This window comes from Chelonia mydas, chromosome 6 (assembly GCF_015237465.2).
Source record: "Chelonia mydas isolate rCheMyd1 chromosome 6, rCheMyd1.pri.v2, whole genome shotgun sequence".
Taxonomy (NCBI): domain Eukaryota; kingdom Metazoa; phylum Chordata; order Testudines; family Cheloniidae; genus Chelonia; species Chelonia mydas.
Window position 1 is genome coordinate 93080353 of NC_051246.2, and position 13578 is coordinate 93093930.

The 13578-nt window shown below is 44.7% G+C and overlaps 1 protein-coding gene across 1 annotated transcript in view; it reads right to left on the bottom strand.

The window, feature by feature from the left end:
* The window catches only part of SPTLC2 (serine palmitoyltransferase long chain base subunit 2), a 118404-nt gene that overhangs the window by 60600 nt on the left and 44226 nt on the right, over window positions 1-13578 (bottom strand). Inside the window, exons 6-9 of the mRNA XM_037900759.2 lie at window positions 13084-13177; window positions 9710-9815; window positions 8559-8778; window positions 6600-6726 (exon numbers count right to left, since the gene is read on the bottom strand). Coding sequence (XP_037756687.1) covers window positions 6600-6726; window positions 8559-8778; window positions 9710-9815; window positions 13084-13177 — 547 coding nt within the window. The remainder of the gene's footprint in view (window positions 1-6599; window positions 6727-8558; window positions 8779-9709; window positions 9816-13083; window positions 13178-13578) is intronic.

The following is a 13578-nucleotide window of genomic DNA, read 5'->3' on the forward strand; positions in this document are numbered from 1 at the left end:
CTTCTTGACCCTCCACTCTCACTTAACTAAGTAAAAGAAAAACATCAGCAGTTAAAGAGCAACAGTCAGAGCTTTTGCAAAGATTTAAAAAATTTAACTGTTAAAAGTTTCTGGGATTTTTTGGAGGGGCAGGGTGTGTGTCTGGGATTTCCATTTCCAGTAATATTTTGTATTTATAAATGACAAGTATTTGGGCAGACTTGCTTCATGGCCATTTAATACACAATCTCAGTTTGTAAACTAGCTCTCTTGCTAATGGAAATTCTCGCTGGTTTCCCCTATACTTTGATTCTATCACCATTCAGTTGAGATCTGTTTGTAAAGCTCTTCACTGCAGAATCACAAGATCCAGGAATCGCCTCCTCAGTCATCCAGCTTAGCATCATTACTACACAGGACCCTTCAATACACCATTACAATGAATATCTTTTTGTATCCTGTATTTGCAATTTTAAAAAGGACAGAACCTCAATTTCCTCCTGCAAAGCCTTTTCTATTTCTTAAATATCCTTGAGAAGATGTTTTCCCTTAATATCTACCTTAGACTTCTCCTCCCATAGCCTCATTTCACTGCTCTTTGCTTTGCTAGGTTCTTTAGCTGTGAATGACTGCCTAGATGGTAACCATAGTTTCAGCAGACTTGAATTTAAAAAGGCTCAGTGAATTATTTCATATATTGGAGCCTCATATTATCTGGAAAAACAAAGATTCACGCATTGTTCAGCCCCAAAGATTCTAAAAAAAAAAAATAAAAAAAAAAAAATCACAATTTGTACCAGACTTCATTGAAAGGGACCATTTCACCTTACGCAGAAAGGCAGTCTCTTCCAAGTTGTGAATTCAGACATTCTATGCTAATGACACTGAACGTTATTACTCCTCTGTTCTAGAATACTAACATTCAATGGAGACTGCAAGAGCAGTGGAAGAAGGTAGCACACACAGTTATCCTGCAGGAATCTTGCCTGGATTAGCCTCCTTACTCTTGCAAAGATGCCACCGGATGCTTAATGGCCACGGGTCCATTTTATTTCTAATCTGAAGGACACTTCTGGCAGCACAATGCCCTCTAGCACAGGCACTGGAATACTTACTGACTCAGGGTGAAGAGCATCCCTAGCACCACACTACAGCACTAGGGTCAGTAATGAAGGAAGAGCACTCCTAAAGAGTTATCCACACCATTTTCTACAGTACAGGATGAATGCATCCGATGAAGTGAGCTGTAGCTCATGAAAGCTTACGCTCAAATAAATGTGTTAGTCTCTAAGGTGCCACAAGTAGTCCTTTTCTTTTTGCGAATATAGACTAACACGGCTACTACTCTGAAACCTACAGTACCTAGGTTTTCCTTGAAGCTGCCACATCCAATTAGCGAGCATTCACAACACTTCTGAGCACCAAGATCAGACACTATCAGAGTCCACATGAAAGCTAACTGATTAACATGAGCAAACTGAGAATCCTTAATCTACATGTAAAATGTTTTTTTGGTGGGATAAAGCAGCATGCTGCAGCTGGACAATTTTTACTAGAGGAAACTATCACACAACCAACCCTCCAATCACTTTCAAAATCTCCCCCCCTGGATTTCACAACTACTTGTTCCACCCTACCTCCATTCACTCCTGTAAGGCTGGCCTCCTTCCAGCTCTCTGAAGTTAGCAATTCTTTCATTTGTGCAGCAACAACTTGTCAGCCATGCAAAGTTTGCCACCCTAGGCACATTGTCTGCTCTCCCATTCCTACCATGGTGATAAAGGATGACAAAAGTTAGAGGTTTATACCCAAAGGTTATTGCCCTGGACAAGCAGAATTTTAACTCCCCTCCCCTGTAGCCATTCAGCTGCTTCCTCTATTTCCTATCCTAAGGCTTGCCTTCTCTAGCCTCAGATCAACTCTCTCTAGAAAGCATTTTGTCATCTTACATAACCAGGATGCTCCTTAAAAATACGGGGAAGTTCATGTTTTATAGAAACTAAAGTTGAAATACAAAAATGTTTAATTTCCTTTATCTGAAGTCTTCAAAACCATGCAGAAAGACACCGTGAGACAGATGTCCCTTTTTCTTTTGGGGAGGGGCCCTCAAAGAGGGAGAAAAAGACGGGAGGATGTTGAACTGTTAAAACATGCTCACATCTGTGGCACTCGCCATTTGTGCTTCCTTCGATGGGGGACTCAACCTAGAAACCATCTCATTCCCCCTTCGCTTTTTTATAATCATAGAGCCAAACGCAACAAGAGGATGGATGGCCATACAAGCTGCAGTTAGAGGCTCTGTTCCTAGAAGATGGCATGTCCCACATATTTCAGATGTTCCCTTCTTAGCTCCTGTTACTTTTGTGGAAACATTCAAAGACTCCAAAGGAAACTCATATGATCCATTTCAAGACCACAAGACCGTCGCTTTAGTTGTAAGTAAAGTAAGTAGGAGTGGTGGACTCTCAGGCTTGCAGGATAGGGACCCAAGATGGCATTACTACAGAGAAGGACTTTGAGGAGCACCTACTAAGAGCAGCAATAGAAGTGGCAGCAGCTGCCCAAGGACAGAAACATGGTTCAGCCATCACTTAGACCAGGGATTCTCAACCTTTCTCTCTCTGAGCCCCTCCTCAGCATGCTATAAAAACTCCAGGGCTCAGCCCGGGGAGGGGGGCAGGCCCTCAGGGCAGGGGCCTTGGGCATAGGTGTAGTTTGATTTCTATTTTGGGGGTGAGAAGGGGCCAGCAGGGCTCGAGCCACCTCTGCATGGCAGGGTCCAGGGAGGGAATGCCACCTCCAACCCCTGACTCACCTCACCTGGCCACCCAGCCTGTGGGGGGTAAGGGGGGGCACTGCAACTAAATTTTATGACTCAAAGGTGGGGGGCTCAGCACAAAAAGTTTGAAAACAGCTTAGGGTGCAGGAAAGGGGGTGGCTAGGAGGGTAGCTCAGGGTGCAGGGAGGGGGGTTTTAGGGGCTGTGTGCAAGCAGTGGGGTAGCTCAGGATGTAGGGAGGGGCTGTGTGCTGGGAGGGCTCCCCTGAGGTCCCTGTTCCCAGAGGGGTCTGCCAGCCACGGAGCCGGGTCTCCCCAACCGGGTGGCTCTTACTGGCTACCTCTGCTGGTGCAAAGGTGGTTGGGAGCTGAGGAGCAGCTTCAACCCAGAGAGGGGGGAATGCTGTGGCTGCCTGCTCCATGGCACCAGCCAGAGCAGCAGCTACCCCGCTCTGGCTTCCTGCCTCTGACCTGGCCCGGGGGCAGGGAGAGGAGTTTTTTTTTGGGGGGGGCGGGGGGGGGGCACGCGGAGAAGGTGTGGAGCTGCCCCCAGGACTGCTGTGCTCTTGTGCTGCTGTTTGGCAGGGGTGGGGAAAAGAAATGCTTTCCATGTTCCTAATTCTGCCCATAGGCTCAGGGCTTCTGCCCCACACAGAGCACCAGGGCTTGGGGATTCAGCCCCACGTTTCCCTGCTTCAGCTCCACGGGGGGTGCTAGGGCTTGGGCTCGGGCTCTGGGTTTCAAGCCGCTGGGCCCCATGGCCCCCTTGAAAGGTTTCGCAGACCCCCATTTGAGAACCACTGACTTAAGACAGCCGGAATGGCCATCTTTTCTAGCCTACACCTCCAGGACAGTCACTTCCACTGACATATGATGTTTTTAAAGCCATATGGGCTGGTTTGGACAGCACCATGTGGGCACCTATTATGTATGTCAGCAGGTAATAGCCAGCACTGACAGGTTAGTTTAGACAGACAATGAGAAGGGAAAAGTAAAGCTGCTTATCTCAATCTAGGCTGCATATTCATGTGCTGTCTCCTAACTACATCTATTCGGCCTGCATCCGCCTCCTACTTGAGCTCTGCAAATAGCCATGCTGGTTTCCATGTGTATTTTATCTAGGCTGCCTGCTTACTAACATCCTGTTAGCTAGTGACAGCCTGCTGGAAAGACCTCAAAGGGAACATTTACTCCAACGGCACAATTGACCTTAGACTGTAGTAGCAACAATATATTGTGTTGCAAGTTTGGAGACCTCCCTGCCCCAGCTACCCCCGTCCCCGGCTGATGCTTCATGAAATTGAGAAATAGTTTTGTGAAGGAAATTCTGCTTCTTTCTTAGCTATCTCCTCCCATTCTATCCAGCGGGGAATAGTACATAAAAATTACAGGGTTTATGTTGCTCAGAGCCCAGAGCCAAGAACAAGGAAATCCAACTATTAGTTCCTTCTGTGGCTTTGGCAAGGCCATTGCCTGTCTCAGTTTTGCCCATCTATAAATAAATCTTAATTAGCCGCCTACAGAACGGTCAGGGAACATTCATACAGCACTATGTATTACTCGTGGTTTCAGAGATGTTCAAGAGCAACCCAGTACAGCCCTCAAGCTACCTACCTGTTTCCCTTCCACTCATGAGTGTCACTATCCCTGTAACTTACATATTTCTACCTCCCAAACGTTGAACATTATTGTCCTGTCCTTAGTCCTTGTGTTCCAGTGATAGTCAAAAACAGGACAAGAGTTCCTTAAGTTTACACTGAGCAGCAGCTCAGTCTGCACAAAGGAGTTTTAACCAGCTCTCTCCATAGGAACAGGACTGCAAAGCAGCAGGGATTTTAAAACAATATATAAAGAAATGTTGATTTACGATCTCACACTATAGAGAGATTGGCAATTGGTGCTGCACCGAAAATGAACTGAAATAGGACCATTTCAAGTACTGTAGTAATCATCACAGCAAGAATCACCCTGATGAGGTCAAATGGAAAAAACTTTTTAATAACTTAATGATATTCTTCCAGGAGAGATGAGCCTGCAGTAATCCATTTACTTGACTGTGGATGAAAAGAGAACTTCAGCTTTCCAGGCTGTCAAATACAGCACCTTCGAAGAGCACTAAAACTCACATGAAAGTCTGCCACAACGTGATGTTTCTTTGATACCACAAACCAGCTCTCAAAGGCTTAAAATCTCTCTGGCCATACAGAAAAAAGTTACTAAAAATGCCAGTGCTCCTAAAAGCCACCTTCAAAAACTGGTAACGTGTGCTCATCTTAACCACTTATGTGGAACTTCCAATTAGTTACACATTCTTCAGTCCTCACTTGCTTAAACACAGCAGATATTGGAAGTGACACAACAGAAGCAGTGCCTGAGGAGATCAGTATGAAATGTTGGCAATGATCAGCTGAAGTAGCTCTGACAGTGTCACCTTTAGGAAAGGATGCAAAACTCATCTCTTTGCCATAGTTGTATCCATCAATAACTGGCTGTGTGGTAAATGCACGTTCTTGGAGAACTAGAGAGGAAAAGGATTCTAGTGCAGGACACCAGTACTCAGGGCCTGGGCTCCAGCCCGAGCCTGAATCGTCTACCCTGATATTTTTAGCCCTGCAGCTCAAGCCCCGGGAACGCGAGTCAATTGACCCAGGCCTCCGAGACTTGGCGCTGCAGGCTTTTCTTTGCAGTGTACCCTTACACTGCACTCAGATGTGACCACAGATAGCACTGCCTGCCTCACATGCCCTGGTGATTAGCTACTTTTGCTCCTAGAGCTACCACCACAGCAACAATCAACAGCATTAATTTTACTTTAATATAATATAAACAAGTTAGATTATTCCTGATTTAAGACAAGGAGAAAGATTACCTTGAGTTGTGTCCAACATATTCTTTTACCACAGGAGTTCTGTCAAGTCAACTAGTTGGATAGCCTTAAAGTTACAGTGTCGTTGTGGCCTTGTTGGTCCCAGGATTTGAGACGGACAAGGTGGGCGCAGTAATACCTTTTATTGGACTAACTTCTGTTTGTGAAAGACAAGCTTTCAAGCTCATCTTGTCTCTTTCACCAACAGAAATTGGTCCATTAAAGATATTTTCCTCTAACGGTTACAGCACAAAATACAATTCTTCAGTGCATACTACCACCTTGTGGCCAAAAGCTCAAAACACTATGAATCCAGTATATTTGTATTAGTTTTAGAATTAAAAAACTGTGTTTGGACTGCAAATGATATGTATTCTGAGTAACACCCATCAACTGTTAAAAAAGGCTGATGCACAAGGAACATGCTATATTATAAAAAAACCTGCTAGACTAACCCTTACGTTCATTCTGAAACAAGGTTTCAATTTGGGATGATGCAAATTCTAAATACTATAGTTTAGCTGCTAAATATTTCCAGTTACTCTGAAAAACTCAACCACTACACCTTCTTCTGAGTGATCCGTTATCACAAAGAGACATACCTAGGAACAGATCGCTCAAAGTAGGGAGATGCGATGTGTTTAAATTTGCATTTTTTTTGAGAGAGAGAGAGAGAAAGAAAATTCAGTACTGTACACAACGTCAGTTTGCCTTTTAGGTAAGATTAACCTGTCCTACCTTTTGCTGGAATTACCTTGCTAGATTACTAGCAGAGCAGCATTAGAAAGTAGGGATGCTACAACTAATAGTGAATAAACCTAACTCCTGAAGCAATAAGATAGTTAACAAAAATGCATGCTAACATGTCTGGCAGCAAGCACAGTTACCAGTGCCACGGTTATAAAAAGGTTTAGTTTCCAGCAGTCACAGACCCCCATTCCAGGATTGGAAGCATTTACCAAATAGAAAAGACTTACCAAAAGTTGTGCCATCTTCACCCATAATGCACTTCATGGAGGTGAGGATTTGCTCCATAACAGGTGGTGACAGTGACGTGGCATACACTGCACTATGAGAATGCGTACGGAGGTAGTCAATCAGCTCCTGACAAAACGAACACAGGAGGCCTTCAGATACCACCCTCAGTCAGATCTTAAAGCTATAGGCTCCACTGACACCATGACCACCCTACAAATTGGTAGCATCACACGTTGCGTGGACACACACACACACTCCACAAGTCACCTAGAAAAGGCTGGGAAGCTTGTAAAAAGTTGCACATGACATTTACTAAACTAAAGTGCTAACAGCAGGGGTGAAACATGCCTGTGCACTATACTTTGTATCCCAAGGCAGGATGAGGGTCAACCAAAAAAATTCGGATAGCTCAAATGCAGATTCATTCTGCCAATGATCACAGCATTGGATTTCGCAACAAGATGTCTGGAATTACTCAAGCTGTGCACAGGTTGTGTTTCGAGAGCAATCATTCTGTCACGGGAAGATGCAAATCAATCCTCTCATTCCTGTGTGTGGTGAGTAGGCTCTGCAGATGGCTATGTATCATGTTTGATACAAATCATTGTTAAGCATGTCACTGAACAAGGCATATAAAAGGTCACAAGGGATCTCTGCTAAGTGCACTATAGATAAGGCAGCAGGTGTAATTTAAGAACGAGCAAGAACTTCAGAGAGCCACTCCCTTTCTATTACTCACTCCTACCTTCTGCACTCAAATATAGCTTTTGCTACAGGATGGAAGCAAGCCATGAGGAAGACAAGGGGCACCACTCCCTGGAATGGTTACTCATCACTCATTGTATAATAAAACTATTCCACAACCCCCAGAAATGGGAAGCACTACGGTAAAACACCACAGCACGCGGTGGGACAAATTCTGGCCTCCGCTATGAAAAAAGCAACGGGAAGGCACAACGGTAACCAGGGGCAGAAATTTCTCTCAGCATATATTACTCAAGTTCTATTAGCATGATGCTGTTTTTGTCCCCTCCTAGCACCAGAGAAATTTAGAGCAGTGGTTCTCAACCTGAGGTCCATGGACGCCTGGGAGTCTGCAGACTATGTCTGTCTAAGGGGTCTGCAAAAGGTTGTCATTACCATAGAACAGTGGTTTTCAACCTGTGGTTAGAGCTCTGCAAATCTGCAGATATCCGCTTTATAGCCATGGACCATGTCTGCGGATACAAATTTTGTATCCACGCAGGGCTCTACCTACGGTACACGGACCCTTGGGAGCGTGCACACAATGTTTAAGATTTCCAAAGGGGTCTGCACCTCCATTCTACATTTTTTAGGGAGCCACAAATGAAAAAAGGTTGAGAACCACTGCTCTAGAGCAGGGCTTCCCAAGAGGTGTTAGATGCCCCACACTGGGAGGATATCGGGCATATAGCAAAGAGAGAAAGGACAATGGAAAGAAAAAAGATGCCTGAAAGCAGATGAAATAGCATACAGTGTTGCTCCATAGAGCTTAATTAGGAGCTAGGAAACCCTTGCCTTCAGAGTTCTCACTACTAGCTTCATTAACAGGTAGCAATTAAAAAATCCCTAACTTAAAGCACTGAGTAGCTATTAGCCAAAGAATTGCACAACCTCTCCTCCCCAAGTCTCAGCAGCTTTAGCTTATCACTCCTTCTAGGGAATTAGGAGTTCTTAGGGGAATTTTTTCCTGGATTCAACTCATCCACATTGGACAGAATTCCACATAACTGAACTGTACATCAACGTTTAGTTCCCAGTGTACCAGGTGAACTCAAAAAACAAGCTAACTCTGAAGGCCTCCAGGGATGTATCCTGGTACAGAACTGGGTAGGGACCTAACTATCTGCTACCCAAAAAGTAGTTTCCACTTTTTGACCTTCAGAAGCCCAAATGAATACCTTGCTTCCTACCATGTCTCCCCACCACCTCTTTACCTTCTTGCCTCCGATGTATCCTCCAGCAGCTCCAAAGGCCTTGGTGAACGTTCCCATCATAACATCTACATCCTCAGGGTTAAGTCCAAAATACTCCACCACGCCCCGGCCAGTGAGACCCAGGGCACCTATACTGTGAGCCTCGTCCAGGTACAGATATGACTTGTACTTCTTCTTGAGGGCAATCACTTCAGGTAGGCGGACTATGGAACCCTCCATGCTGTCGAAGAAAAAACAGATCAAAACATGTTAGATTCAGCTTTAAGGGGTTTTTATAATCGGGGTTCTGTTTGGAGATTCTAAACTGGATTCCTACCCTCCTTTTCTTTACTTCCTTTTAGCAGTTACGTAATTATCATGGAAGCATTATCTACAGACCATAACCCCTCTATGGAAAGATTTCTTCTACAAGTGTTTATGTTTAAAAACAAGATTTGTTGCATTCAGTGTTCAAATTTCCTTATTCTGAAAATCAGCATCACAAGTTAAACAGATTAAGTAGGCACAAGGATAACAGAGCAACCCAATGCATTCTGTAATGCATTTCCATCTACAACAGATACTGCTTCTCTTCCTCACAAACCTCAGTGTCCTGTGCTACCACCAATTAACGTGACGTTGATTTCCTAAATGAGACCAACCAGACTGACCCATGCCTTCCAACAGCAGCTCAAGACCACCTGATCCTTAAGTCATGAGCCAGGTGCAAGGACAACTGAGCTCCAATTTATACCCCCCACACACCCTCAGAGAAGTCATGAGATCTGCACGTATTGCCATCTATTCCCATTAGCATGATCAACAACAGACTGCTAGAGAATGGAATTGGACTAGAGGGTATAAACACTGTCGAAAACCTCAGCTCCAGAGCTTAGCATGTTTGATGTAAATAATTTGTTTAGATTACTTAGCATTTGTGTTGTATTTAGGAGATGGGAAGCTTTCCATCAGTACCAGCTGTTATTACTGTAGGCCACATGGGAGGAGCTTAAAGATCAAACTAGGTCTAAAACAAATGGTCTCTCATCAAGAGCGACAGCTAAGTGGCATGCTCTTATTAACCAGCTCTACTGCTTGGTCCAGCGATGGAACCCAAACCCTGACAGCTGGATCTTGTGAAGAGTGTAGGCAAGGTAGAGAATAACTTGTACCTGTAAATTCCTTCCACCAGGATGAGGATTTTTTTCCAGGGCCTGCGGGTGCGAGGTTGCCCATGCACAATGGCATCTTTGAGCAGTTTCTCAAGGCTCTGCATGTCTGCACAGAAAAGAAAAAAAAACAGAAAAAAAAAAGGTAGTGAGATTCCACCAAGCAGCCTTTATTACTATTTCCCCATTAGCATGACATAATTAAATGCAGGAGCACTCAAATGAGGCCACAGCTACAAGTCACAGCCACCCTCTGATATGAAGAGTGGCCCACAGAGACTAATACAGTAACTCCTCACTTAACGTTGTAGTTATGTTCCTGAAAAATGTGACGCAAATCCAATTTCCCCATAAGAATTAGTGTAAATAGTGGGGGTTAGGTTCCAGAGAAATTTTTTTTTGCCAGATAAAAGTCATATACACACACACACATATATATACATACACATACACACACAGTATAAGTTTTAAACAAACAAATTAATACTGTACACAGCAATGATGATTGTGAAGCTTGGTTGAGGTGGTGGAGTCAGAGGGTGGGATATCTCCCAGGGAATGCCTTACTGCTAAATGATGAACTAGCAATTGGCTGAGCCCTCAAGGGTTAACTCGTTGTTACTGTAGCCTCACTCTCCACAAGGCAGCATGAATGGACGGAGGGGAGACAGCATGGCAGACAGAGACAGACACACACACCCTGTGTGTGAGAGAGACAGATGAGCATTTCCCCTTTAAGTAGGCTGACACCACTCTTAAGTACACTACCTTGTTAAGTTAATCAGCAAGCTGAGACCAGAGCAGCTGCTGCCAGGAAGCTCTCTCCGTCCTGAGCCCTGTCCTGTGTCCCCCCTGCTCTATGGAGATGGGGTAAACAGGGTGCAGGAGCATGGTGGAGGGGGACACCCTGACATTAGCCTCCCCCAACAATTAGGCTCCGGAGAGCAGCTCTAAGGCAGAGGGCAGTGCGGGGAGGGACAGCTGAACTTCCGGCAATTGATAGCCTGCTGGGCAGCTGCTGCACAGGGAACTTAGGGGAGCTGATGGGGGGCTGCCGGTCCACCCTGGTTCCAAGCCCCCACCAGCTAGCTGCAACAGGATGCTCTTCCTGCAAGCAGTGGACAAAGCAGGCGGCTGCCAAACGACGTTATAAAGGGAGCATTGCACAACTTTAAACGAGCATGTTCCCTAACTGATCAGTGACGTAACAACAAAACAACGTTAACCGGGACGACTTTAAGTGAGGAGTTACTGTACCTGTGGAATCTATACTCTATCATGGTCCAAGTTTAGCCACATTGCATTTGAGGACCTGCATTCTCCTGCAAGCCACATCTCATGTTAAAGGTGACTGTGGCTGTGTGGTATAGCACTGCCACATGATTTCCACTATGGGCCAGGATTTGGTCATGCCTGGTTAAGAGTACAACAGTACAGAGATTAAGCCATCAGAAAGAGACAGACTTGGAAATAAAAGGGAAGAGAGAAATGGGTTGGTAAATGGCAGGTGGAGATGAGTGAAGGCATTTGATGTTTGGGAAAAACAAGAGTAGGCTTAGTGGCTGGAACAAAGAAGCCAGAGGGGAGAGAATGAGTTCAAGGATTATGGGCCTGAGACAGACTGCTGGGGATTGGGCAAAGGAGGATAGATGAGGAAGCAAGTTCTCCCCAATGTAATTTCTGTCTTTAAATAAACTGAACAAGATGGTGAGTGAAGAAAAGACACAAGAGTTAATAAGGAAGAAAATCTGATGAGACCTGATTGGATTGGAGGTGTGGAAAGAGAAAGCGAATACACAAGGAACAAAACAGAGTAAAATGAGCAAAGGACAGTGAGTGGAGGAAGCTGGGGTAGTTACAGGCCTCTGCCCTCCAGAAACACTGCATTAGGGGAGCAGAGACCAAAGGCAAGGGGAGTGCACAGGAGGGGGCGGAATTCATACCACACCATAACAGTAAAGTGGAGGGCTGGGAGTAGCAGCAGACTCCGAGACATCAGTAGCCTGAATTGAATGACAGTGCAGATGAAATGATGCAGGGAGGAGCAAGGGAGAGATTGATGTTGAATGACAAGACCACAGTGCATCTGAGTGATGAGAAGAGCACACCACTAGCACTTGGAGATCCAGTTGATGGAATGGCTAATGTGAATAAATCACGCAGGAGTCAGTCCAAACTAAGAGCCCAAAGGAAAGAAAGGAAGACATTAGAGATGGAGTGATCAACATGGAAGTTGAAGTGACATAGAATGAAGACAGGGAGGCAGAGGAGAGAGCCAGGCATGGAAAACAAATTATGTGGAGGCTGGTGGGGAACACAGACAATCACAAAAAAGAGGAAAGTGTGTGATTTTGAAAAGTGGAGGTGGGAGGAGCTGAAAGAACCTTTTCTTTCTGGTTTCAGAGTCCAGCTACAGGAGACTGTGCCAAAGCATAGTGCCAGGCACGGGTAGGGGTACTCATTTTTAATGTTTTTGTCCATAGGATGGAAATGATTACAGAACCATGTTAGGGAATCTTATTACAGCTTAGATCCTGACCTAGGAAACTAAGCAATGACCTAAGAAACCATATGACAATCTAAACCATCTATCTAGGTTCTTACACGACATTCACCACTTTAGTATCAGACATGGATTGTAATAAGATTTTGTAAGTGTGCTGACCCATACATGTTACTAACTGAAAGGTGTGAACACCAGCAGTTCCCCTGCATATTCCAGACAGACATACACTGGCTTTACATTAGGGATGTAAATATTGTTTAAAAAGTAAACCGTTTAAACTATTACAATTATATTGTTTAACCGATTAAAGGGAGAGGGCCCGGGGGCTCCACTCCAGCCAGGCAAGGGGCCCCAGCTCCAGCCAGGTCCAGGGCTGGCGGTTAATGGTAAGACTAATGCTTACTGGTTAACCATTTACTATTTTATATCCCTACTTTACATATGAACAGCTATAAGGGGACCCAGAAATGCAACATCACAAAGTGCTACTGATTGGGGCAGAGGAGTATTGGTAGAGCTGGGAAGGGAGAGAAGAGAAAGCCTACATGACACCTGCCTCTAATGTCTAGATTTAATCAGATATCCATATTTGCATAAGCACTAAATTCACTCACCCAGTTTAAATCTCTTCCATAAAAGTGTCCTCTCAACAACCTTAAAAAAGCCTGTATTTCATGGCTAATTTGCAAAGAATAGAGCTTCCAATCCAGGGTTTTCAACACTATTAACTTCAAGGCCCCTAAGAGCCTCCAATTACTGGAAATGGGTTTCCCAGCTGGAAATTCAGATTTATTGCGACAAGAGGCAGGGTTCTCAGAAAAGAGTGACCTGTCTGAGCTACAAGAGGAAGTGCCCCCCAACAGGTACTCACTGTTGTGCTTGAAGATTCGAATAGTTGCTCCTGACAGTCTTGCTCCAAGCACTAGTGATGCATGATTCAGCTCATCACTCAGTATCAGACAGCCCTGCACAAGGGGAAAAAATGGGGCAGAAAGGCTGAATAGACTGAGATTAACAGCAGACCAGTGTGTAAGACCACTCTTATTTGCCTTTAGTCAGAGTACTCTTCAAACTGCTGTGCTTGTATTAGATGAGACAGCTGTGTCTTTAACTATCGCTAGTAATGGACATGTGTGCACATCCCAGTATCCTGCCATGAAGTCCAGATCAGTGATTCACCATATGAATCCTGTGGGGAATACATGAAAGCCATACCTTACTAGGAAGTGCTGTGTGCAATACAGGGCATCTACATACAGCTGGTCACAGTGTCAGTTTGTGAAAGCCGAGTATGTCTGAAAACAATTTAATCCATTCTCTCAGGGAAAAGATAAGATTCCCTAATATCGTTGAACTAACATCTACT